General features: G+C 41.8%; 2 protein-coding genes across 4 annotated transcripts in view; one reads left to right on the top strand and one right to left on the bottom strand.

The window, feature by feature from the left end:
* CLTRN (collectrin, amino acid transport regulator) overlaps positions 1-798 on the bottom strand; it is a 98,373-nt gene extending 97,575 nt beyond the window's left edge. Inside the window, exon 1 of the mRNA XM_060293019.1 lies at positions 714-798. The gene's annotated coding sequence lies outside the window, so the exon portion shown is untranslated. The remainder of the gene's footprint in view (positions 1-713) is intronic.
* Positions 593-27,454, top strand: ZRSR2 (zinc finger CCCH-type, RNA binding motif and serine/arginine rich 2). 3 transcript variants are annotated; one of them, XM_030848194.2, is made up of 12 exons: positions 593-917; positions 1,319-1,398; positions 3,311-3,499; positions 4,882-4,972; positions 9,018-9,126; positions 9,320-9,406; positions 12,223-12,261; positions 12,869-12,987; positions 19,319-19,532; positions 23,243-23,298; positions 24,076-24,185; positions 26,260-27,454. In XM_030848194.2, exons 1-12 carry the CDS (start codon positions 877-879, stop codon positions 26,706-26,708), a joined length of 1,584 nt encoding a protein of 527 aa, XP_030704054.1. In that variant the 5' UTR covers positions 593-876; the 3' UTR covers positions 26,709-27,454. The 3 variants fall into 3 exon arrangements, 2 of the variants coding, with proteins under 2 accessions (XP_030704054.1, XP_030704055.1); XR_009560784.1 differs by lacking the exon at positions 26,260-27,454 and having other exon boundaries at positions 21,844-23,298; positions 24,076-24,169; XM_030848195.2 differs by lacking the exon at positions 3,311-3,499.
* The last annotated feature ends 429 nt before the right edge of the window (positions 27,455-27,883 follow it).

Here is a 27,883-nt window from a genome sequence, read left to right as displayed (position 1 = left end):
TCCTCCACAACCTAGCCGCAGCGGTATTCAAGGAATACCGCTGTATTCCTTGAAACTTTCAAATTGCCCTTTATATTCGATGGCCAAAATTCTCGCGGTTCTGGCAGATCCCACCTTGCTTCACCTCTTAGTGCCTTTGCTTATGCTGGTTTACCTGCAATTCCATTACCACCCTCTCCACCTGAGTAAAGGTCGTCTGCCTTCAAAGCAACTCAGGTATCAGAAAGCTCTCCCTGAATCTCCAGGCGGACTATGTTAAGTAATCTTAGTTGCCTGTACCATATTATCTAATCTATGAATTGGTCCTTCTCTGCCTCTAGATTGTAAATTCCTTGGGAGTAGAGGTTGCACCTTTGCAGCCTCGGTAGTTAATTTCGCCTATAGAGCCGGGAGGTGTGAATGGAAGGGGGCGGCGTAAGGAGCTTTGTCTAAGGCGTTGATAGGTCGAACTATGGAAGGAGCCAGAGCCTCGGACTGGAAAGCAAGGCGAGCAGCGTGAGAGATGAGGCTTTGTGAATGGACGAGAAAGAGGGAGGTGTGGCTTTAACTTCTTGGCCACAAGACACCTCACAATGAGGTGGGGAGAGGGAGTGATAACGCACTGGGGAAGCGCTACGAGGGAAAAAGTACTTACAAGACGGGTTAGGAGCCCAGAGGATTTTTCGAGAAGGAGACATTTATTTGTACAGGATTTTGGAAGACGAGCTACCTACCTCCCGTCGTCCGTCTTTGGTCAGCCAAGGGGGAGACAGGCTACCGCCCCTCTAGCCCGAGAGGCCGCGCAGCGACCGCGACTCCGCGACTGCGCGCGACCGCGGACGCCTTCAAGCCTGCCCCTTCCGGCCGACCGTTGCGGGGCGTGGCGGTGCTGGCAAGATGGCGGCGTCCGAGAAAATGATGTTTCCGGAGAAGCTAAGGTGAGCTGGGTTGGGGGAGGTGAGCTGACAAGAAAAGGGGACGGAGCGGACCGAGGCTGGGTTGAAGGATTTGCAGGCAGAAAGGGAGCTGGGCCAAGCAGATAAGCCACCGCGGCAGCTCGATCCCTTCCCTCGGCGCGCCCCGGACTGTCCGCGGGCGTCTGTGGGCTCAGGGAGGCGAGGAGGGGTACAGGTGGTGGGATGGAGAAGACCTGCCGTCTGCGCATGGGATGGCGAGGCGATGGTAAAAGCATGCTCTGTAATTAAAACACGGGAAGCAAGGTTTCACTTTCGAGCGCCCAAACGAGTTCCTGTCATTGGGCGCGGAGGAGAGGGGAGCTCAGGCACCGTTGCAGGTGCGGCCACTGACGCTGGAGTGTCTTTGTGTCTTGTTTTTCCAGCCACAAAAAGTACAGGGCCGCCCTGAAGAAGGAGAAACGAAAGAAACGTCGGCAGGAACTCGCTCGACTGAGAGACTCAGGTAATGGATTCATCCTGTTTTCTGTGTATGCAACTGCTCCCCCGACTCCCGTCCTGAGGCCCCAGTGTCAGAAGGAAAGCAAGTACCGTATCCGAAAAAGAATTGCTGTGGCCACGGCCTCTCAAAAAGTTGTGTTAGATCCATGACAGAAACAATGTTAACGTACTCAAGGGGTGGGGGGGAAGTCACGGTGAATCATCACCCACTGATTACGTGTTAGGTATTTATGAAGTATCTAATATTACAGGTGCAGGCATTACGAATTACAGTAGCTGGCCCAGCCTTTGCACGTAGTAAGTATTCGGTGAATAGTTTTCTTTGTAAAACCAGCAGGAGTCGACAGTTTTAGACACTTGGCAAGTTTTTCTTAAATTTCACTAACATGAGAGACCCCTTGTTGACATTATTTAAACATATATGCATAAAATTAGTTGTGAAACTTACTTGACTTATAAAGCGATATACTTACAAATCACAAAACCAAGTGAAATTATACAATTATACATCCAGTCCCCTGCAGTGGAAGCTCAGAGTCTTAACCACTGGACCGCCAGGGAAGTCCCCATATCTACATTAATGTAGTGTTAGGGATGATGGCAAATAGATGCTCACAACGTGAATATGGTACTGAGTGGAGTTTGGAATGCCACTACTACTGTTGCCCTGTGGTTATTTATCACTTTTTTTTCCTATTAAAATACTGTGGAACCTTCATCTGTACTGATGGTGGTGTCATTTGGCCTTCATGGCAGAATCTAACATTTGTATATTAAACCTACCTGTTTAATGAACTTAGTTGTAAAGTTGTATAGTGTAGTTATAAATGCAGACGAAAGCACTGAAATCACGCAGGAGTACTGAGTTATAATGGTTACCATACACATTAGCCAGAATATGCCTGTTAAATTATCCTAGACAATTCTTGAAGTCCACAGACTCAAGGAACCAGGATTCTCCAGCCTTGAGAAAATAGCCATGGAGGTTTTACTTACCATTGGAGTTACCTTGTAACTGTTTCAGTAGCATTACTTGGGATACTTAGAATGGAAGGGGCAGTGCGTTGCCCTGCAGCCTGTATTAGCATCTCTGTTTTATTCGTTCAAAACTGGCCCACTAGAGGCAGGATAAAGCATCAGGGATAAAAGGAAAAACAGGTTAGGTTGACGTTATTGATGCCCTTAGTGATTTCCCAGCCTCCTTGAAGTTTTCAGCTTCCTTACTTTGTTAACCTGTTTTCTTGTAACATGCCCCCACTTTTAAAAACTCTTCTTTTTCTTTACATATTTTAAATCCAACATATTCCATTGATTTTTTATTCCCCTTTAACTTTGTAAAGTGCATTTGGAGTGAGCCTCTGTGAATAGGCAGGTGGATGTGTCCTTTGGCAGTTTAGTCAATTGAAGGATGCAGCTCACTGGTCTGCTCGTGATTATATATGGCTAATGGCAGATCCAAGACTAAGCGCTTGTCTCTGGATGGCTGCTCCTGCTTTGGCCTACTCCAACTCACAATTCTTTACTTAGTGGTGCTTCATGAATAGTGTGGTCTACCAAATGCTGCTGTGGGTTGTAGCACACGTTGCATGGGCAAACATTACAGAAGGCTAGAATATAGAAGTATTCTGTAAGGATTGCTATAAGAGTGAATTGGCAAGTGATTAGTAGAAATTTCTGGAGTATCAACCTCTCTATTACAGGTAGCCTCTTTAGCCTCCAGTTCTACTTTAAATAATCTGAAACGAGCTGCATTATCAGAAATTAAGGTAACATGAAGGATAAAAAGCAAGTTGTAAAATTGTAGCATGATTCCATATACAGTTACATGTATAATACAATTAGATATACATTTGACCCTTAAACAACATGGGTTTTGAACTGCTCAGGTCCACTTATATGTGGATTTTTTTCAATAGTAAACACTGTTGTACTACATGGTCTGCAGTTGGTTGAATCCAAGGATGCAGAACCACAGATACAGAGGAATCATGGATGTGGAGAGCCGACTCTAAGTTATACATGGATTTTCAACTGCGTGGAGGGCCAGTGCCCATTAACCACTGCATTGTTCAAGGGTCAGCTGTATGGTGATTATCTAGGACTGGGTGAGTCTTTGGTTAGACCTATACTTAATATATGTGACAGACAATATCTTTTTCCTTTTAGCCTGAGATCTTCTGTTATATTTCCTTAAGATCACTTCAGTTTTCCTCCTTTTTTTCCCTCACATTTAAATTCTGAGTAGAAGAGGATATAAATTTTTATTATATTAAAACTTATTTTCCCATGTTTTCATTTTATTTTTATTTTTTTGCGGTACGCGGGCCTCTCACTCTTGTGGTCTCTCCTGTTGCGGAGCACAGGCTCCGGACACGCAGGCTCAGCGGCCACAGCTCACGGGCCCAGCCGCTCCGCGGCATGTGGGATCTTCCCGGATCGGGGCACGAACCCGTGTCCCCTGCATCAGCAGGCGGACTCTCAACCACTGCGCCACCAGGGAAGCCCCCATGTTTTTATTTTGAAAATGTTCCAATGTACAGAAAGTTGAAAAAATGGTTCAATAAACATCCATGAACCCTTCATCTAGATTTGTCAATTGTTAACATTTTGCTTTACTTTCTCTCTATATATAGATAGATCCATATGTACAAATTTTTTCTGAACCTTTGCATATCAGTTGCATATCCATACCCCTTACCCCTAAATACTTCAGCCTGCATCTCTTAAGAATAAGGACCATAATACTAAACAAAGGAACATTAATTCAGTAATATATATACAGGCCATATTTAAACTTTCCCAATTCAAGTTTGATTATTTTGAAAAGCTCAAGCCAGTTGTCTTGTGGAATGCTCTGCATTCTAGATTAGTCTGTCTTCTGATTGGCTTCAGGTTACACTCTGTAGCAAAATACTACAAAGCTGATGCTGTATAGCTCTCATTGCATACATCAGGGGGCCTCTCATGTCAAGTTGTTCCACTCCTAATGATGCAAGTGTGGTCTAAGTGTTGCCAATCAGATGGCTCCATTGAAAAAGATGTTCCTGCCTTTGTAATTAGTACTCGTCCGAGGGCTGATATTTTGAGATAGTGTAAATAAATATTCTCTTCCCAAATAAATATCCTCTTCCTACAGTGGGGTGCAGAAGTGAGGACTTTTCTACTTAAGTCTTTCTACATTTTTTAGTTGCCATTCTTCTATACAGGTGGATGTTCCCTCTCATACCTCACCATCTTTTGGGGTATCACTATGGAACCATCAATAAATTTTTTAAGTTTAATGTGTTATCTACTACCATTATTGTTCTTTTCAGTGTTCACATTGTTCCAATTTGGGCGATTGGGGCCCTTTATTATTAGAAAGTTTTAAAAACAGGTTTGTACCATAATTGTAAAGATGAAAAATTGTATGTAAGTTTTTCCCTGAATTATTGACCAAGGTTTTGTAATATACAGATAGTGTACTAAAACACTGACATTCCTTCAGGACTCTCACAGAAGGAGGAGGAGGAGACAGCGGCGGATGCCTTTATTGAAGAACAACGACGAGAAGAAGAGAGGCTGCTGGAGAGAGAGAGGTCAGCACTGATTGAAGCGCTTCCTGCGAACCCAGTTATTTTACTTGAATATCCTAAATCTTCGCTAACTAGGGCGGGTCTTCTTTATACAATCTTATACAAAATAGGTCTTATAAAATACCCTGGATAAACTGTTTAAACCGCTAGCTGATGGGCTGAAAAAAGATATTGTCTTTAAAAAAAAAAAGTATTATTCACTCTTTTTGCTCATTGGTAAATGTTTTTGAAAAAAAATCCAAATAATTAAGAAGTGTAAACAGTGAAAGGGCTTCAGTAAACTCAACACACCAAAGATAGCCCCAATAAGAAGGTAAGAAAGAAACTGTAGATGTAGTATATATGTATATTTCTATTGTGGGATGATATTTATACCTATTTTTCTATAAATTGCTTTTTTCGCTATATAGGACATTTATTTCGGTGTTGGTGCAGAGATCTAATTCAACCATTTCAATAGCAACACAGTATCCATTGTATGACTGGCATAATTTATTTTCTATTCATAATTTATAGTTCTCTACTGATGGACATTCAGGTTATTTACTATTAAATAACATTCACTTACCATGTACTATTAATTTACTCTTATTTACTATTAATTTATTATTATTTTACATTCAGGCTTTTTACTGTTATAAAAAAGTTGCAGTGAGTATCCATGATTATAAATCCATGGTAATTGTCCTATTATTTCCTTAGGAAAATGCCTAGAGGAGAAGTACACGTAAAAGGTAGATGGGCAGGTAGAAAGGGCATCCAGATTGCAGTTTGCAGCCTTTCCAAGAGTGAAGCAAGGTGCCCATCTCTCCACACCTTCACTCACACTAGGCATTATCAGTTCTTAAAACTCCTTTAGTGAAAAGTCATATTTCATTGTTTCAAATGTACATTTAAAAAAATTTTTTTATTAGAGTATAGTTGATTTACAATGTTGTGTTAGTTTCTGCTGTATAGCAAAGTGTATCAGTTATACATATACATATATTCACTCTTTTTTAGATTATTTTTCCATATAGGCCATTACAGAGTATTGAGAAGAGTTCAAATGTACACTTCTTAATTAGTAGGGTTGAGTATCTTTTTATATATTATCTATTTGTAGCTTGCTTAGTTCTTGCACCTTTCTCTTTTGGGATTCATTTTTTTTTAAGTTTGTTGTGCAAGCAATGTTATTACTTGATTAAGGATATTAATCCTTTATCTGTCCTGTGTGTGATGTATATTTTTCTCATTTGTCATCAGTCCTAACTTGGCTTATCGTGTTACTCACATAATTTGATCTCCATGTCGTCAATTTCATCATGATATCTAGCCTTGATGTCTGATTTCAAAAGGCCGCCCCCATCCCAAGTTGACAAAAATATTCTGCTCTTTTTCTCTTTTGGTATATTTCAGGGGGTAGTTTGTTTTTTATTCCCCAAGTGGTACACAATAATATGAATCTGCTTAATGCTGCTCGACTGTACACTTAAATGGTTAAAATGGTAAATTTTATGGTATGTATACATTGCCACAATAAAAAATAAATAAATAATTTTTTAAAGGAGAAAAAACTTTATAGGTCCTGTCTAGCTATTTAGTGTGTTCACTGGAAATGTTGCTTCTTTTCTTGTAATTAGTTCCTGTTACCCAAATAAGCACATAAATAGGTGGAAATATGAAAATGCTGAAAAAATTAAAAAAAAGTAGTAATGATTGGGAACAGGGAGTTGGATTCAGCCAGATCTGCATTGCAGTCCTGGCCCTGCTACTTACTAGCTGTGTTCAAGTTGCTTAATCTCTCTAAGCTTCAATTTCCTCGCCTTAAATATGGACATAAACAGGGACTTTCCTGGTGGTCTAGTGGTTAGGACTCCACGCTTCCACTGCAGGGGGCACGGGTTCGATCCCTGGTTGGAGAACTAAGATCTCACATGATGCAGCCAAAAAAAAAAACCATCAATCATAGTACCTACAGCATAGAATTGGGGAGATTAAATGAGATTAATGAGGTGGTAAGTGTATAGCACTTAACGTAGTGTGAGCAGATAGGAGGTGCTGTAATATCTCTGGTTGTTCTTACTACTAGAGATTTCTGTAATGATAAAGATGATATGTATAGCATGAAATAGGGAAGTCATTTTTCTTGCTTTCCCATTTACTTAGATGCTTCTTTTAAATCACATACACATGTCTTTGTGTTCCCTTGATTTTTGTTTATTCCTATACGAGTTGCATAATACTTTATTGTTGAAAAGCAGGAAACTTATTTGAAAATACTGAATGGGTTTATGTACTACTTAAAAGGAGGTGTATAGTGTCAAAGGTAAACAGAGCCGGACATTAAAGTGCAGGAACAGACTTTATTCAGTAACTCCCGACAGTAGGGGAAGACCTGAGCTCCATTCTGGTTTGTGTAGAGGCGATTTGGGCATTTAAAAGGGAGAATGAGGAAAGTGAACAGTACCAGGAGTTGATCCCTGTGAAGGTGACCAGGAAGCTGTGTTCGTTAGTGGGCAGTTAGGGAAGTTAGGGCTTTATCCTCCCACAGAGACTGGGAGCCAGAGGCCTCATCCTTCTTAATGACTGCATTTCCCAGGAATGGCTCTCAGGCCCTTGAGAGAGACCCTTATGAGCTGTAAGAGACACATATTCATAATTACGAGCCCTTTTGAGTAATGCTCTAGGAGAGGAAAGGCAGAGGCCTATTATCAGGTGTTGGCCAGAGCAAACAGTCCATTTTCTAGGCAGCATTGAGTTTTCTCAGGCAGGCATTTTAATGTCTTGGGGGGTGGGAGGTGATGGGGTCATCCTAGGGACACAGCCTTATGCTGCTAAAAGGCATGCTAGAGTTTGCTCAAGTCTCTTAGTGCAGGGGGTTGACAGAGTTATGTGCCCAGAGTTCTAGAGTTCTCAGTATTATATCCAAGTTACTAAGTTTTAAAGTTTGTAATATTTTACTCTTTTGTGGTCTTAAATATATATACACTTTGGTTCAGTTTATTTACAATGAATATCTTCCTCAAAAGGTTCATGAATCAGAGTTCTGCACACTGAAACATTTACATATACTCTATGACATACACAGGAACGTTGACACATGCAACATGCCAGTGTCTACTATGGCTAAAAGATGGGTTCCTGGAATCTGTAGTTGGAAATGGAATACTTTTTCCCATCAAGTATTTGAAATTGTGGTTGGGTCCCCAGACTAGACATAAAACCTTATTTAACTGCTAATGTCCCTGAAGTAATATAGAACAGTTTCTCATATTTCATTTTCCTTTTACAAATTCAGTGGGAAAATGCAGTCTAGGTTTTAAACACTTAATCGGCTAATAAACTTTTGAAATATAACCCATCTTTAAGTTGGAAACTTGTGGTATTGGATATCTGAGACACCATTTTAAGATAAGATCACTCTTTATAATTGGTCATTTCTAAAAATAAACTAGACACCCACTAATCTGTTTTTGTAACTCTTTGTCATCTTTTCTTACAACCTGTAGCTTTCTTTATTTTAAAGACACGATCACGATGTAGTTCTATTTTTCTTCTCTCAGCAGTTAGGTGCTTGGGGCAAACCACAGGAGTCTCTCAGCTGTAAAGAGTAGCAGTCCAAGGGTTTACAGCAGGAGATGTCAGGTTTTTATCATGCTGCAATCCTGCGACGGGCACTTTCAAAATGCATAGAACAGGAAGGGTAATACTTCCTGAATGTGAAAAGCTGGATGTTACTCACTTTATTGGCACCTACACATCACTGTGGTCAACCTAAAGGGAAAGCTAGAGTGTCATTGTTTTGTGTAAAGATAATACAGATAGGAAATGTAGAAGTAGTGATTTTATGCTGTCACCCTCTAGGAGGATATGCTAAAATGTAGTGCTTTTCCAATATCACTACTCATCTCTTGATCCTCTTACCTCCACTTAACTGCTTTCTAGAAAATATCTTTCATGATACTTTCGTCATTCCCAAAATCCCATTTGCTATCATATATGTGTGTGGATGTATTTGTAGATTAGTGCCCATTTCTTTTATCTGATCACATCGTTACATCAATAGGCAAAAATTACATGAGGAGTGGTTGCTGCGGGAACAGAAGGCGCAAGAAGAATTCAGAATAAAGAAGGAAAAGGAAGAGGCAGCTAGAAAACGGCAGGAAGAGCAAGAGGTATGGTATTAATCAGATAACCAGTTAACCAAAACGACTCTCATTGAGTTACATACCTTGAACTTTAAAAATCGGATATTATCCATTTTACCAGTGTTAAAGTTTTTCATTTATTTGCCCCATATGTGAAATGTTGTAAAAAAGTGAGTCTGAAAAATAATTACCTTTCTTCTTTCTTTTTTCCTCTGTAAAGAGAAAGTTAAAGGAAGAATGGGAAGAACAGCAGAGAAAAGAGAGAGAAGAAGAGCAGCAGAAGCTACAGGAGAAGAAGGAAAGAGAGGTGATTCCAGTCACAGGAGGATAGATGCACTGCGTATCCTCTTAGTGAGCGGATGGGGCGGGTGATAGGCTTGAAGGATAAGCTATAGGCATGTCAGGTTTGGACTTGATTTTTTCTTTAGAGTCATGTTTTTAGTTTGGATATACACTAGCGTTTCCTTATGATGCTCTTCTTTGGGTGGGTGCTGTGGCAGATGCCTTAAATGAAGGTTTTTCTTCATCTCTGCCGATTTTACTCTCTATACCAGGGATTGGCCAACTTTTTCTGTAAAGAGCCAGAGTAAACATTTTAGGCTTTATGATCTGTATGGTCTTTGTTGAAAATGTCCAACTCTGCCAGTGTCCCGTGAAAGCAGCCATAGGTAACACGAAAATGAAGGGTGTTGACATGTTCTAATAAAACCTTATTGTTGTATTGATTAAAAACCGGCAGCTGGCCCCTGCCTTACACTTTGTACCACTCTAGAGCAAATGGTGTTCTTCGGAGGTTTTGCTGTATATGGGTTGACTTACTTAGAGAATACTATTTTATATAGTTTCCACCTTTGTTTAATTCATAAGAGACTTCACTGCTTTGGACGTGTCAGCAAGAACTAATAGATTGAAAGAAATCAGACTCAAATATTGAGGGATGAGGAAATATTTTTTGTTATTAAATCTTGACTTCCTTTCTATCTTGTGCTATAAAGGCAATTGTAGCTAACCTATAGTTGCTCACACACAAAAAAAGAATCTATAAGGTATATGTATATATCCTCTATATCTTCCAGGATTGTTTTTAAAGATTGCTTTGGTCTATTTTGCTGCTGTTCCTTAACAGTGTATTTATTTCAAAGATATCACAGCTCATCTTTCCTTGACTGATTCATCAGGATGTATCTTTTCTGTGATAATGCTATGTATGAATAGCACATAAAATTGGGTAATCACCAGATTATGGGGGAAAATGCATTTGTTTACATCCTGGTCATGATGGGGTAGAAGCAACCTTTGTTTCTTTTGTCTCAGGCCATCAGTTAATTCCAGTGCAAATTTTAAACACCCTTATTTGAGTACTGCTTTCCAGATGAGGCGAGATCATGCTAAGTTTTTAGGGGGCAGGAAAGTTGTCTGGAGCTTGTTATTTTTTTAGTAGAGTGTAATAAATTCCCATTTTAACAGTGGAATGTTCTTCAGCTGAGGTCTTTCTGGCACCAGATAAAAGCTAACGCTTTTGTTTCAAAGGAAGTCTGGTGAGACATTAAGGAGAAGTGGGTAAAATGAAGTCGATTCTAAGCATATATAAAGGGATCTGCATTCTTTGTTTCTCCTGTAAGCTAGATGCTTCTCTAGGGGTTGGAGATAGGGCAGCGAAAAAGATCTGTACTCATTGAGTTCGGTTTCTAGATGGCGGAACTGAATATAAGCAAGCAAAAAAGGTCATTTGAAGTGCTCTGAGGTAATGTTAAGCGGTATAAAGGAATAAAGCATTAGGAAAAAAAAGAAATAAGGCAGAATGTCATGTGACAGAGTGATTGGGGTAGGAAAGTACTTCTTTCGATTGCCTGTCAAGGAAGACTTCTCCAAGGAGAAGCCGACGTGTGAGCTGACGCCTGAATGCAGAGATCTCAGAGAGAAGGGCTCCAGGCAGAGGGGGGACGCCCTGAGCGTGGAGCTGAAAGGAGGTCAGGGTGCCTGAATCCTAGAGACCAAAGGAAAGAGCAGCAGGGGTGGGGAGAAAGTCAGGAGGGTAGGCAGGGTCATTCATGTAAGGCCTCCTGGGTGGGAAGGACGAGTTTGGATTTTACCTAAATGGGAAGCCATTAAAGGGTTTTTAATCAGGGATTGACTTCATCTAATTTATCGTTACTTTTAACAGATCATTCTGACTTTTGTATAAAGAATGGGGGATGGGGGTGGGGAGTGGTGACCAAGGAGGCAAGAGTGGATATATGGTGACCAGTTAGAAGGCTGCTGTTCCAGACAGGACATGATGGTGGTTTGGATGACAGTAGTGCTTAATACAGAGAAGCACAGAGATTTGGGGTGAGTCGTGGCACAGTCAACGGAACTCTAGCTGGTAGGCTGAATGGACCGGGAAGGGAATTCAAGTCATACTTTTAGCTTTTTAGTTTGAGCAGGTGGTCAGATGGCAACACCGTTTACTGAGATGGGCATTTAGATGGGCGAGGGGTAGGCAAGAGTGAGGTTCGTTTTGAGCACGTTAAGTTACTGAGGACCCTTACATGGCCAGGCAGAGTTAATCAAGTAAGCAGCTAGACATATGAGTCTTCTATGTAATGCTTTAAGGAGCTAGGGAAGAGAAGTCTGTCGAACATAATTTAAAACTTATTTAAATGCCAAGGAGGTCAAAATTTACTGGCATATTTCAGGACTGACTTTGCCTTATCGGAAAGTTTGAGATTTTTTATCAATCCCAGTTGCTGCTGTTCATGTCATAATGTAGCGTCTGTTAAATGTCTGTGATGTTTCAGCTAGCATTGTCTTTTATGATATTCACTAATACTTCATCTTAAAAACTAGAATGTGGAATATATGTTCAAATCTACTAAATACTACTCTTACTGAAATTATTAGAAGACTGTGTTTTGCAATGTGTGCTGTTAAATGTCCTAGTTGAATGAAGATTCTCAGCTATATGTCTTTTGAAAGCTTTTCAGAAGATCTGTGCTGTAGAAAACAAATTAGAACTTGAAGCCTTTTGTGTGCATAAGTTTTTTTTAAAATTGTGACACATGAGATTCTTAACCAGAGAAACCAGATGTGACTTACCTGACTTTGAGGTTTTCATTAGTCCTATGTTTGCACCATTTGTAGGAAGCTGTGCAGAAGATGCTGGAGCAGGCTGAAAATGAGGTATTTTCAAAACCTTTCATTAAGAACTTGAGACCGATGAACATTTCTTTAAAAACAATATTTCCAATAATGTTAATTTCGTGGTAAGCTACTTAGATCCTGTCTGAATGTGGGAATCACCTGCGTAGCTCTGTGCTTTGTACCGCAGCAACAACAAAATTGAACTGATGAACAAAAGCAAAGATCACCCTGGTGGACTGGACTTGTTTATAGTCCTTAAAGTGTGTGTAACCAGCATCACACACACTTACGCCCAGATGGATGGTTTAACTTGATTCACAGTAACTTAGATTGGTCTCAGGGGGTGGTTCCCTAAGAAGTCCTTCAACCCTTTTAGGAATAGATGGACCTAAGGGAAACTTTGGTGACTGCTCCTGGTAGCCATATCGATGCCTGATGATGGGCAGTGACTGGGAGCCAGGAGAGACATATAGACCCTGTCTCACGACAGTTGTTTGTAGAGTCTAGATTGTGTGATACAGCTTGAATGTGTATATTCTTACATGAATCTGTTTTTATTTTTGACCCAAATATTTCGAATACCTTTTAAACATTTACTTCTTCATGGATTTTTAACACCAAGTAAAGTCATGGTTATTTTTAACAGTTGGAAAATGGCACCACATGGCAAAACCCAGAACCACCCATGGAATTGAGGATAATGGAAAAAGATCGAGCTAATTGTCCATTCTACAGTAAAACAGGAGCTTGCAGATTCGGAGATAGGTAACCAATTTTGCTTTATTGTGTCAGAGTTAAGTGACTCAAAATGTTGAGGTTTTTGAGTTGGCACGGGCTGGAGTTTGAAATGTTCATAGGCATCTGCTGCATTCTTGCTGCTGCTCCGGTTCCCCCAGCTGAGCATCCCCTGCTTCCTCCACACCCCCATACCTCTTCTCTGGGTGGGCTTCGTCCAGTTCTCTGGCAGGGCTTCCTTTGCGTTCCTCCCACAGCTATCTGAAGACCTTTTGCTTTTATTTCCTTTCTGCACTTGTATTAGTCCACATGGGACACCTGGGATGGGGAAATAATCTGTTTCAAAAGACTGGAGCAGTCTGGCTTTACTTTTTGAATGGCAAACACTGTACACAAAAGAGGCTTTAAAAACTGGCATGCCGGGCTTCCCTGGTGGTGCAGTGGTTAAGAATCTGCTTGCCAATGCAGGGGGCGCGGGTTCGTGCCCCAGTCCGGGAAGATCCCACATGCTGCGGAGCTGCTGGGCCCGTGAGCCATGGCCGCTGGGCCTGCACGTCCAGAGCCTGTGCTCCGCAACGGGAGAGGCCACAACAGCGAGAGGCCCGCGTACCGCAAAAAAAAAACCAAAAACTGGCATGCCCAAAGGGATATCTGTGAAAGACAGGATCCGAGTTGAGTAGAGGAAAATTCTAATATGTGTTCTCAGTCTGCTCTGAGTCAGGAACAGACACCAGGTTCAACATCTGGCTTTAGCGGCTGTCAAGGTGGGAAAGTTACTTAAGCCCTCTGTGCCTTAGTTCCCTCACCTGTAAAATGGGGATTAAAAGCAGTACCCCTCGGGCTTCCCTGGTGGCGCAGTGGTTGAGAATCTGCCTGCCAATGCAGGGGGCACGGGTTCGAGCCCTGGTCTGGGAAGATCCCACATGCCACGGAGCAACTAGGCCCGTGAGCCACAACTACTGAGCCTGCGCGTCTGGAGCTTGTGCTCTGGAACAAGAGAGGCCGCAACAGTGAGAGGCCCGCGCACCACGATGAGGGGTGGCCCCTGCTCTCCGCAACTGGAGAAAGCCCTCACACAGAAACGAAGACCCAACACAGCCAAAAATAACTAAATTAAATAAATAAATAAATAAAATTAAAAAAAAAAGCAGTACCCCTCTTCTAAGGCAGTTGTGAGTGAATGCAGGGAAAGCAGGGAGAACGTGGCAGGCCCATGGCAAGTTCTGAGTGTTTGCTCGTATTTTCATTTCGTTACTGTTGCCCTTATTCTCTGAGACACTCTGCTTCCCTCCCTCTTTTGGATCAATGATTTTAAAACAAGACATTCATGTGGAAAACTAAGTGTTGATGTTTTCATTCATTTAGCAAATATTTAAATACCAACTGTATGCCAGGCAATGGTGAGTTTTATAATTTGGCTTGTTTATGAATGAACAGCTTAAAGTAGATAAATAATTCATAATGGTGAGTAAATCCATCTGAGGGAAAATCTAATTATTTTCATTCTGCAGAAGAAAAGATCTAATTATATCTTAGTGTCCTATTCATCATAAAAAGGGATATGAATAGGAAAATTCATATGTATTTAATGAGAAACTGTATGTTGTCTCTCATGTTTATTTTATTCATAAAATTATCCATGCTGTTTTATTTCCTTCTTTGAAAATATGAACCTTCTCTAGCTTTCTCTTTCTTTTTTAATTTAAGCCTTCACGTCATTTTACATTTTTTAAGAACAGTGGTTCTCAACCCTGGATGCACACTAGAATCATTTAGAAAGCTTGAAAAAAATTATGTCCTACCTCAAATTGATTAAATCAGAGTTTCTGAGACTTGGGCACCCTAATTTTTGAAATGTGCTCAGGTGTTTCTGATGGGCCCAGGATTGAGAGTCACTAATGTAGTATTTGTGACTCCTCTTATATTTTATAGCTGGGATTGTATATGCCCAGAATATCTGTGAAAGGATTCACAGGATCCGGTCAATAGTGAAAGTCTCCTCTTGAGGAACTGGGAACTAAGGAGGGGAGAAAGACTTTACCCCCCTTCGTATCCTTAGAAGTGTTTCCCAAATGTATGTTTAATTTCATCAAAATAGTAATAATTGGGGCTTCCCTGGTAGTGCAGTGGTTGAGAGTCTGCCTGCCAATGCAGGGGACACGGGTTCGTGCCCCGGTCCGGGAAGATCCCACATTCCGTGGAGCGGCTGGGCCCGTGAGCCATGGCCGCTGAGCCTGCGCGTCCGGAGCCTGTGCTCCGCGGCAGGAGAGGCCACAACAGTGAGAGGCCCGCGTACCGAAAAAAAAAAAAAAAAGTAATGATTGATGTAAAACATCCCCCACCAAAGAAAAAGTGTACAGTGAATTAGCTTTGAAAGACAGTTGAGACTCAATGTGAGTCACCTTTGCATTGGCGGGGGTGGGGTAGGGGTGGGGGATTGAACCAAATTGTATGTAAGGTTTCCCAGCTGCAGGAGTCCTCAATTATGATATGTTTCTAACATTTCCCTAAATGTGAAGACTTGTGGTCATTGGATTCTGGAGTCTTCTGCTGGGCATAAGTGAGAGAAGGGGAGATGTCCTAAGTGGTTTCAGGAAATCAGTTGACAGTACTTATTTGTGAAAAGGGGAATGGACTGTCAGCCTCTCAAAACCCATCCCTGAGGGCCGTTTCAAGGAAATATTGACGGTGGTCAGCTTAGTTTGTGAACCTTTCTTAATATATTCACAGGCATGTGAAATTTCACCATCACAACTATCAGAAAAAAGTATGAGAGCGATTTGGGTATTTGCATGATTCAAGTGATCAGTTGTGAAATAAGATTCCATGAAACCAGCAATTACAAAATCCAGCACCATCCCTTCAAACAAAGATACTGCCCCCCTTTCACAGAGAGCCCCAGTGACTTGCTCCAGATCATACAACTGTTCTTTTCTGTTAAGGTCTGTCACAACATCAAGCACTCCCGTAAGCTAAGCATTTCTTTGGTTGCTTTGTTTTTGTAATTAGTACGAGTTTGATTCTAGAACCTTTTTGCACTTGGAGTCACAGCTTTGAGGGGAGTTCAATTTTTATTTATTTTTTGGTCCTTAAAGAACATAATCACTGATGAAAAGTAAAATTTATTAATCAGAGTAGTTATTTATACCTCACTTGTTTCCAGAAGTGATTTAAAGAAGGCTCACAGGGCTTCCCTGGTGGCACAGTGGTTAAGAATCCGCCTGCCAATGCAGGGGACACGGGTTCGATCCCTGGCCTGGGAGGGTCCCACATTCCGCGGAGCAACTAAGCCCGTGTGCCACAACTACTGAGCCTGAGCTCTAGAACCCACAAGCCACAACTACTGAGCCCACGTGCCACAACTACTGAAGCCTGTGCGCCTAGAGCCCGTGGTCCGCAACAAAAGAAGCCACCGCAATGAGAAGCCAGCGCACCGCAACAAAGACCCAGCACAGCCATAAATAAATAAATAAATTTATGAAAAATAAAATAAAGAAGGCTCACAATCTACTACACTAAGTTTAATAAAATAAAAGAAATTGAAAGCAAGGAAAGGAGAAGAAAGTGAGTTATTGTGAACGTACAATACATTTGGCTTTGGAGTTGTATCCATCCCAGGCAGAAATCAGCTATGTAGTTCTTACCAAAAAGGAAATGAGTGGGATCTCTGGAAAGACAAAGATTTTCCAGGCATCAGAGTCTAAATATTTCTCCCGTGGAATACTGTATAAAGACATTGAGTAGGAAGGTGGACAGTAACTTTGATAGGTGTTTTATTAACAGTTGCATATGTAATTTTCATGAGAATATTTCTCACAAAGACCTTCAGTAAATAATCACAGCCTACCTTTAGCATGTAGCTTGATTCTATAAAGGACAAAGGTAGTGGGTGCCTGGAGTGCTCCCCTGAAAAAAGAAAAAGAGGCATAGTCAGTTAGCTCTACCTGAGGGGGCATTTGGAGACCCATGCCATTTATTGGCTGTCCTTTGGTTAAGGTAATGTCCAGCTACATGATTTTGTGGCAGTCTTACTTGATTCAAGGATCTGAGTAAATAGCATGGCCTAAACCAGGAGTCCCCAAACATGGCTAACCTTCAGGACCAGGTGGGGAGTTACTCTGAAAACATGGGTTCCCCACTCTTGGAGGTCTGAACAGATGGTCTAGGGCAGGACCTGAGAAATCTCAGTTCTTCCCAGGTGATTCTGAGAATCACATGGGTTTGATACCACAACTTTAGACTGCCTTCCCAAATATCTCTTGTCTTAGCTGACTTTTCAGTAGAACCTATAGGGCTGGCCTTAAATACACTCAGATTATATGGACTATCTCTAGGCCAAGTGGGATTTTTCCCTAGATGGGGACTTTGGCGCTGTTCCAAAACTCACAAATGTTCATTTGACATCCTGGGTACTATAGAGCCAAGTTCATTCAGTTATGATAATCCCATGAGAATTTTAACCTTGTTAAATTGGTTTCTCATTTAATTCTGTATGTGCTCCATACTTGTAAAATTCTGGTTCTGCTAACACTGCCAACCAGGTTGAATCCTCGTTCTTTTTTCTGTGGGTATTTGTCCTTGGGAAGATGGATCTCATTACAAGGTCTCTGACTGAATAATCTAGGAGGGTCCTTTGAAAAATAGAAAATTTCACTTTAATGAACACAGATTGCCCATTTCTGAGCTGGGCATGGTGTATGCGGGGCATTCTGTGTGCATTGTCTCACTAGGTGTACAGAGATGTATGTTACAGACACTGGAAAGTAAGCATGAGTTAAACATTTATTCATTTCAGGGCCATTTTTTTTTTCTAACACCTGCCTTGTTTTTCAACTTTTTTTCTTCCAAAGTTCTGGGGATTTTTTTTCTAAAGTTCTTGTTTTAACTAATTTTTAAACTAGAAATTTAATCAGGAAAATTTTGATGATTTGGAATCCTAAACTGCATTTTTTTCCTTCATTTTACTTGAGGAGAAGGAAGTAAATAAGAAAGTAAACTCATATAAAAGATTTTTTTAAAAAATTACTCAGTTACAACCCGGTCCAGTTTAAGCTATGAAAAGAAAATTGTTCTTCACAATGGTTAACCTTCATTAAAGAGAAATTCCTTACATTTAGCACATCATATAACACACAGGCAGTAGACTGTCGATAAGCTCGGATCTCTGGGATCTTCTCTCCCCAGCCATGTGACCTGGGTACGTGTGCTTCTCTAGGCCTCACTTTCTTTCTTTCAAAGTGGAGAAAATACTAGCCCTGGCTGTCCTAACAGTTTGCAAGGATCAGAAAAAGAATATAAAAATGCCATGAAAACTATGAAATGCGATCCATTTAGCTGAAACTCTCAGAATACCCTTTTCTCTAAGTGTCGGGTTTGTTGGCGATTGTATGGAACCAGGATTGCACTGTTCTCACCTTGTCCGGAGTCCCATGCTCGGTGTCTGTGTGCCTTTCATCACGCTCCGTCATGCCCATGCATCTCTTTCCTGGTGCTTCCACATGTGTAAGCCTTCCTGAACTTCAGTAAAAGGCAGCTGAATGGCATCTGAACTTGGAAATAATTCCCAACCTTACATTTTAATGAGACCCAATATATTGGTCAGTTTTAGAACAGTTTTTTTTTTTAATGCTGGATACTATTTTTTTAAATAAATTTATTTATTTTTGGCTGCATTGGGTCTTTGTTGCTGCGCGCGGGCCTTCTCTAGTAGCGGCGAGCGGGGGCTACTCTTCGTTGCGGTGCACGGGCTTCTCATTGCGGTGGCTTCTCTTGTTGCAGAACTCGGGCTCTTGACGTGCGAGCTTCAGTAGTTGTGGCTCGTGGGCTCTAGAGCGCAGGCTCAGTAGTTGTGGTGCACGGGCTCAGTTGCTCCACGGCATGTGGGATCTTCCCGGACCAGGGCTCGAACCCATGTCCCCTGCATTGGCAGGTGGATTCTTAACCACTGCACCACCAGGGAAGCCCTTAGAACAGTTTGGTTTTTTTTTTTTTTTTTTTTTTTTTTTTTTGCAGTACGTGGGCCTCTCACTGTTGTGGCCTCTCCCATTGCGGAGCACAGGCTCTGGACGCGCAGGCTCAGTGGCCACGGCTCACGGGCCCAGCCGCTCCGCGGCATGTGGGATCTTCCCGGACCAGGGCACGAACCCGTGTCCCCTGCATCGGCAGGCAGACTCTCAACCACTGTGCCACCAGGGAAGCCCTAGAACAGTTTTAAGTGTTGAAATTTAAAGTCTGAATGGGGTTTATCATCTTACAGTTCAGTTGAAACAGCTAAGTTGCTTGAGTATCTCACAGTTTAAAGCAAGCCTTTTATGTGTAATTTCTCACCATTGGAAAGCTGAAGTTTTTCCTTCATACGCAGGTGTTCACGTAAACACAATTTCCCGGCATCAAGTCCCACCCTTCTTATTAAAAGCATGTTTACGACATTTGGGATGGAGCAGTGCAGAAGGGACGACTATGACCCCGACGCAAGTCTGGAGTACAGCGAAGAGGAAACCTACCAGCAGTTCCTGGACTTCTATGACGACGTGCTCCCCGAGTTCAAGAACGTGGGGAAAGTGATACAGTTCAAGGTGGGCACATGCAGTGCGCGTGGAGGACGGGACTGGTTCGCCTCCTTCTGAAGCACCAGATGGCATGGGAAAGCGAGGGCACAGTCTCTCTGCCTGGGTGGGACGTGCGCTATGGTGGAGGGCCTGGCGCCATGTTGGAAGGAAATGTTAATTCTTTCTCTCTCTCTCTCCATCCACCTCATTGCCAGTACGGTTGAGGTACTACTTGAAATCTTAAACAGGTACTAGCATGACATTTCCTGGGTTCTGAGGTTTTGATGGGAAAAGATATTTCATCCATTCAGTACCTTTATGGTCCCATTCTTTTGCAGCCTGTGAATTCTCTGCATAAGGTCCTCTGCAAATAGGTATCCAAGCGTTCGCTTAGGGGCTGCATATGATGCGGAATGCCCTCCCTCCCGTGGTCGGTCTCCCCTAGAGCCGAGGAGAGCAGAGTGTGACAATCGTCTACTTACTCCACCTACCGAGGTGGTTGATTTGTTGTTACTGTATTGTGTTGATGGTGCCTGCCTGCAGCTTCCACCCAAGGTGCATGTTCTTTCTTTTGGAGCTCCCTAAGAACATAAACCTTGATTCCTTTTCCTTTTTTATTTTTACTTTGTTTTTATTCACTGAATACTCTCAATACTGAAAATAGTGTTCCCAGAGTCATGGTTTGTGATGCAGCATAGGGGGTAAAAGAAGTGTTCAGATTACAGAGTTATTTTAAAACATTCCTTAAAGCAAGCGTGAAGTCAGGTGTAATGGCTGCTGCTCCTGGGCCCAGTGGTCAAATCCTAGCACAGTGAAGTCTCCTGCTGTCTGCAATTTGATCAGATCCGAACCTGAATGATTTTGTTATGTTAGGATGGGGGAAATGGCCCATAATTTGGGAAGAGATAGGAATAAAGCTGTGAATTTTTTCTGCTAGTTGGAAATGACAGTGGAAATTTGGAACAGCTAAGAAACAGAGCAACTGCGGCCCTCGTGAAATTCAAGGCTATCCTTCTTACTACTGATTTCAAGATTTTAAAAAATTCTTTCAAAATTTCTCTTTCCCCTTTACCTTTTCTTTCTGTTGCATGCACTTTCCCGTTTTCACAGTACTTCTAAGTGCCTGGCCACACACGACTCGGTGCCACGTGAGAAGCACCGCTGAGGAGCTGGTGTGCTGACTAGCCGTGGGCTCTTTGCCTCTTTGTGCCTTTTCCTCATCCCTGAAGGGCGAGGACTGGACTACATCAGTGTTTTCCCGCATGGGGTCCCTACATCATACCGCTTCTGGGAAGTTAGTGCTGGAGCTTTCAACACCTCAGGCTGCTTAATGGAAATCACCCCCATTATCTGCAACAGGCCGTACCTACTAACCGTGGAGTTTTTTTTTTCTTTTGTTGAGAATTCTGTCAGCCAGGCTCATGCTAATCACGTTGGCAGTTATAAATGGAAAGCTGTTTAATAAACTTTTAGTAGAAAAATTTCCAAAACATCAAATTCATCATGGAAAATTAATAACGGGTCTTTGGAAACCACTGGCTTAAATGATCTCTAAGGGCCCTGGTGCGGCTCACGTGGCCTCCTGGGGCCTTTCAGTCTTCCTTCTCTCTCTCTCTCTCTTTTTTTTTTTTTAAAGATTTCGAGAAGCATGTGGGATCTTAGCTCCCCGACTCCCTGACTAGGGATCAAACCCGCACCCCCTGCATTGGAAGGCGGAAGGTGAAGTCTTAACCACTGGCCCACCAGGAAAGTCCCCAGTCTTCCTTTTTTTTCTTTTTTTTAAATAAATTTATCTATTTATTTATTTTATTTTTGGCTGCATTGGCCTTTGTTGCTGCATACAGGCTTTCTCTAGTTGCAGTGAGTGGGGGCTACTCTTCGTTGCGGCGCGTGGGCTTCTGTTGCAGTGCCTTCTCTTGTTGTGGAGCACGGGCTCTAGGTGCGCGGGCTCAGTAGTTGTGGCTCATGGGCTCTAGAGCTCAGGCTCAGTAGTTGTGGCGCACGGGCTTAGTTGCTCCACGGCATGTGGGGTCTTCCTGGACCAGGGCTCGAACCCGTGTCCCCTGCCTTGGCAGGCGGATTCTTAACCACTGCGCCACTAGGTAAACCCCCCCAGTCTTTCTTCTAAGGATGGTGTCAGTCAGTAGTGTCAGTCAGTACGCATCCTGCCTCTCTTGGGATGCTCTAATAAAAATACTCTGCAACTAAGTTGTAAAATTATATCGATAGATTCATTTTGAAAAGAAATGCTAAACATTAGTATGAGTATTTGAGGACTTTTTTTTTTTTTTTTTTGCGGTACGCGGGCCTCTCACTGTTGTGGCTTCTCCCGTTGCAGAGCACAGGCTCCGACGCGCAGGCTCAGCGGCCATGGCTCACGGGCCCAGCCGCTCCACGGCATGTGGGATCTTCCCGGACCGGGGCACGAGCCCGTGTCCCCTGCATCGGCAGGCGGACTCTCAACCACTGCGCCACCAGGGAAGCCCTAAGGACCTTTTTATACCGTTATGTAAAACGAAATCAGATTTGTCATTTTTTAAGACAAATGGTCAATGTTCACCCTCACAAGTAATGGGAACAGTGCATATTAAAATGAGATGTTATTCATACCCATCGGGAAAAAAATTATGAATTCTAATATCAAGCATGGGCGACGTTGTGTAAATTAGTAAAACCACTTTAGAGAGCAGTTTGTCAGTACCTAGTGAGGTTGAAAGTACATGGAACCTACAAATCAGCATACTACTTCCGGTCATGCACACTAGACAAAGTCCTACCGCCCAGAGAGGCGTTCAGGCATGCTGACTGCATCGCTGTTTGTTGATGAAAAATTGGAAGCACCTTGGATATGCATCATTAGAGGAGTGGATAAATATATTTGATAATTTGATATAGCCAGTATTTAGTAGTTTAAAATGAGTCATTAAGTTTACATGATTACATCTTGAAAAAAGGATGTGAAATAAATATTATTTATATAAAATTTTAAAATGTACAAAGCCATACTGTATATTGTTTATCAATATATATACGTGCTTCTTAGCATATATGTACATAAATATGTGTATACCCATACGTACATAACAGACACACACTTCTTTGTATGTCTGTACATAATATATGTATATATTTTATGGCACACATATGATATATGTGTATATGCCTGTCTGTGTGTATGTATGGCTGTGGGTATTGTGTCTGTGTAGATAGGGGTGTGTGTGTGTGTGTGTGTTTAGAATGTGAAGGTTATACCCAACCTCAGGATAGTGTTCCACCTATGTGATGGAGGAGGGAGAAGAATAGGATGAAAGGGCTTCAACTGGGTCTTTCACGTTTTATGTATTTAAACATTCTCAGTCAAAAATGGAAAATGTTAGTGTTAAATCTGGGTGGTGTATATAGGGGCTGATTTCTAGTCTCTGTATTTTTTTTCTTTTTTTAAAATAGTCTCTGTATTTTTATGCATGTGTGAAGCATTTCATATCTTTGGACAAAAAAGAATCAGGATCAACAGGGATCAGGTAATTGGGGCCTGCAACACTACCGTCTGCTGAAGTATGCCTTAAATAGACGTAAGAGTGGGGTAGTATCTTAATTTTGGAATCTTTGATTGATAACAACTTTTGGTAATGTTGGCCTGGACAAAAAATGCGTTTGATGACTGGAGGGCTTCTTTTCCTTAGGTTTTTGCCTTTTTTGTTTGTTTTCTAATGATGGAATTCTTCATTGCTCCTTAGGTCAGCTGCAACTTGGAACCTCATCTGAGGGGCAATGTGTATGTTCAATATCAATCGTAAGTATTCTAAACATAAACATCTTCACATTTGTCACAATATAGTGTTGTGATTACATTGACATCTGGGATTTTTCCACTGAATATATACCTTTCATATGCATGGTATTTTTAAAAATGTAAATATTAAGAGCTGACCTAGAAATATGGAAAGGATTAGAAAACTATATATTTGTATTTCATTTTTCGTATACTTAGAGAGTTTTTAATTTTTTGCATTATAGTTAATTTTTTACTTATATAATTTTAAAATTAAAACACAAACTGAAAAGGGATAACTAGAATAGAGAACCCCAAATAAAAGCCCCAAATAATTTCAGTGTGCATTTGGCCCGCTAAGAGAGCAAGCAGTTAGTGTGTTGTTTCTGCTCGTCTTGCTGTTTGCCTGTGCTGCCATGGCTAATGGGATAAATTAACCATTGTATTGAATAATAGGAAGGACAGCGATCTGAGCTGAGAAGGAACAGGCAGTGACAATGGAAAACACTTCTGCATTTTTAATGGTCCAATCTTTTGGTTTAAGAAGCTTTGACTCAAGTAGATTTCCTTGCATCAAAACCTCTGGGAGGGTTAGTAAAAAAAACTAAAAAACAAAACGGTTCCTGAATAAAGTGAGCTTCAGGACCTTGAATGCTGTAATAAGGACTCCCTAGGTAGCACAAAGGCAGTGAACTAGGTGGTCCTACAGTAAACAAATACAAGGGTTAATTAACAGTAGGGTTAATCTGCATATTAGAAAGTTACTCTAAAGTGCATCCTTTAATTTGTGGTTTCAAGGGAAGAAGAATGCCAAGCAGCCTTTTCTCTGTTTAATGGACGGTGGTACGCGGGAAGACAGCTTCAGTGCGAATTCTGCCCAGTGACCCGATGGAAAATGGCAATTTGTGGTAAAATACAACGTGACTTTTTTCCCCACTGTTCCACTGTCATATAAAGAATAGTTTTAGGAAAAAAACCAACCTTTTAAAGGTGTGAAGCATAGCTTTTGCCTCACCTGGTAGATGAGCAGAGATCATTATGTAAAGTACATCACAGTTTAGACCTGTAACCGACCTTGTGGGTCACTTTATGGATGAGGTGACTGGGGTCACAATGTATAGGTGACAGAGTCGGTGCTCGAAGTCCTGGGCTCTGCAGGAAGCCTGAGAAGTTGTGTCTATCAGGGACGCCGTCTCCTGATTGCAGTCTCAGAAGTGTTTTCTATTCATTGGCTCCTCACTTGAGCTGGGTTTTTTCCCATCTTTATCCCTAATGAACCTTCTGTCATCTTTGCCACCTAAAACATTACCTATGACACTTCCTGCCTTATTGAAATACAAGCTTTTGTGTCATAAAGATTGATTATAGCTGTAGAACCTGGTCAGGGCACATTCAGTCAGGCTGACTCATCAGACAGTGGCTGCCAAGTCAGGAAATGAGTCAGTCCTTTGAGTAGCTGGCAATTTTGAAGGGCTCATTCTGTTTTGATTTCTATCAGATGGGCTTCGCCGAACCATTTCTCGTTGAAGTGCTCCGGGAGCTACGAGAGGAGCTGCCCATGCCTTACGGGACCACTTCCCTTACCCTTTGCGTTGCTTTGCTTTATACTCGCCTGCTTAAAACCTCTTGTTTCAAAATCTATAATTTATAAAGTCTGAATCTTTGGCAACCCGGTCTTAATGGATGCTCTCACTTAAAAACCATTTATCTGAAGGGAGAAAAAAAAGGAATTTAGAATTCCTTGCTTTGGCAAACCAGAAGAACCATTATGCCTGATTTAAAGACTGGGGTGCTGAAAGAGATGGGTCTGTTTTCTCCATTTCAGTGAGGTGCTTCTGAGTGTGACTTTGACTCCCCCAAAGCAGGAAACTATTTATTTCACTTGTTATTTTTTAAATAACAGCTTTATTTTTTCCTAGTAACTAATGAGCATTTTGTCGTGTCCTTATTATTGGATTATTGGCCACTGTATATCATCTTTGGACAGATGTCTGTTCAGATGCTTTGCCCATTTTTCATTAGGTTATATGTCTTATTGAGTTGTAAGAGTTCTTGATATATTCTACAGACAGGTCCCTTATCACAGATATGATTTGCAACTATTTTCTCCCATCATGTGGGTTGTCTTTTCACGCTGATGTTGTCCTCTGAAGCACAAAAATTTTTAATTTTGAGGAAGTCCAATTTTTCTATTTTTTTTCTTTTTTTGCTTGTGCTTTTGGTGTCATATCTAAGAATCCATTGCTTAGCCCGTGTCACGAAGATTTACTTGTATGTTTTCCTCAAAGAGTTTTATAGTTTCATAGCTTACGTTTAGGACTCTGATCCATTTTGACTTTTTGTATATAGTGTGTGGTATGGAGGTATTTCACTTTTAACTCTTTTACATATTTAGGGAATTCACCGCTTTTAAAAAAGTTTGAAAATCCCCAAAAGATCTCTAAATTGTTCAAGTAGATTTCACCTTTGACAAAAATCTTCCATGTTAAAAGCACCTGGTAAATTTAAAGCATTAGGCCAGTGTTTATCATCTTCTTGAAGTATAAGAAAATACAGGATCTTCTACTTACGATAGGCTCTTTCTTTTGGTCAGTGGTTTGGTCCTCCCACCACCGTGCCCTCAAAGCATGTTGCCAGGGGGACTCCCAGGGCTGGTTCTTCACTGTTAATTAGGGATCTACATTGTCAGCAGGATGGTAAAAGCCTAGAAAAAATAATGTGGTCGCCATTGGTTCGGTTGCACTCCACACCATAATCCAGTAGGGGAACAGGGCATTCTGGTTAATTAAAAGTTCTTATCTGTTACTTTTCACAGTGCCCTTTGTTAGAGCATTGAATATTTTTGAAATTCGGGGAACCAAACTATGACATCAATGTACGTAAGGAGAAAATAGTCCTATCACAAGCGAACATCAGAAATGTACCTTCTGAAAAGGATGAAGTGCGAGCAGTAAATGCCGTTTCTTCACTGTGCCCCTCCAGGTTTATTTGAAATACAGCAGTGTCCAAGAGGGAAACACTGCAACTTTCTTCACGTGTTCAGAAATCCCAACAATGAATTTTGGGAAGCGAATCGAGACATGTACCTGTCTCCGGATCGGACTGGCTCCTGCTTCGGTAAGAACTCAGAGAGGAGAGAGCGGCCGGGCCGCCACGACGACTACTACAGTAGGCCGCGGAGGAGGAGGAGCCCCGGGCCGGCCCACTCCTACAAGAGGAACGGGATGGCCGAGAGGAGGAGGAGGAGGAGCCACGGGGGCAAGAAATCCCACAAGCACGCGTCCAAAAGCCGGGAGAGGCACAGTTCCCGAAGCAGAGGAAGAAAAAGGGGCCGCAGCCGTGGCCGGGGCAGCCGCAGCCGCCGCAGCCACAGCCGGAGCTCCTCCAGGTCCAGGAGCCGCGGCAGGAGGACGTCGGGGAGCCGAGACTGAACTCTGCACAGCCCCAAATCCAAATAAACTTACCATGTCCTTCAGTGATTGTACACCCTTTATTATGGCGGCTGCGTAGTTGGATAGAGGGCTCTCAGCTCACGTGGGTTAGCAAGTCTGGCAAAAGCCTATGTAGCCTGGAACCCTATTTTAAAATACTTCTATTCTCCGGTAATCTGTGTGCTTACTATAGAAAACCTAGAAAACATAAAATGTATACAACACAAAAATTATTTATACTCCTGACCCGTAAATATAACCGGTTGGGCTTCCCTGGTGGCGCAGTGGTTGAGAGCCCGCCTGCCGATGCAGGGGACGCGGGTTCGTGCCCCGGTCCGGGAAGATCCCACATGCCGTGGAGCGGCTGGGCCCGTGAGCCATGGCCGCTGAGCCTGCGCGTCGGAGCCTGTGCTCCGCAACGGGAGAGGCCACAGCAGTGAGAGGCCCGCGTACCGCAAAAAAAACAAAACAAAACATAAAACCAATTAACACTGGAGCATTGCTTTAAGTCTTTTTTTTCTCTTATGGGTGTATGGGTGTGTACACATTTTTTTTACACAAAGATAACATATATGTCTGCAGTTGAAAATGCTTTTTTTCACACCAAACATTGTCCTATTTCATCAAGCCCTAGTGTTACTGTTATTTTCACTCGCTGCATAGTTTGGATCTAACAATTTAACAGTATCCCTATTGTTGGATTTTTAAGTTATTTTAAGTTTTGAACTATTAAAGAATCCTGTGCTATAAACAATCCTGTGGTGGATTTCCTTAAATACTTTCATACATTACTGGTCATTTCCCTAGGATAAATTACATCAAGAAATATGAATACAGAAGTCTTTCCAGATTGCCTTCCATAAAGACTACAAAACACTTTACCGTCAACAGTAAATTTTGCTGTTCCTGCACCAAATTACTGTAACCTTTGCCGGTTTGGTAAATTTTATGTGTTTATTCATCTCTGCACATATTGGCTAAGCCAAACACATTTTTCCGTATTTAATGGGTATTAAGTTTGGTTGTTTGCCCCAAATTATTAATAATTGTTAGATTTTTTACATGTTAATAGCCGAATAGCTTTTTTTAGTTTAAAATTCACTTTCTTAAAGTACTAAAGGGTGGAGTCAATTTTTTCCCCTCCCTCCTACCCCATAGTTTTCCATTAGGATGTT

Source organism: Globicephala melas, chromosome X, assembly GCF_963455315.2.
Source record: "Globicephala melas chromosome X, mGloMel1.2, whole genome shotgun sequence".
Taxonomy (NCBI): domain Eukaryota; kingdom Metazoa; phylum Chordata; class Mammalia; order Artiodactyla; family Delphinidae; genus Globicephala; species Globicephala melas.
The sequence above is the reverse complement of the archived record's forward strand: the minus strand, read 5'-3'. Positions and strand labels throughout refer to the sequence as shown.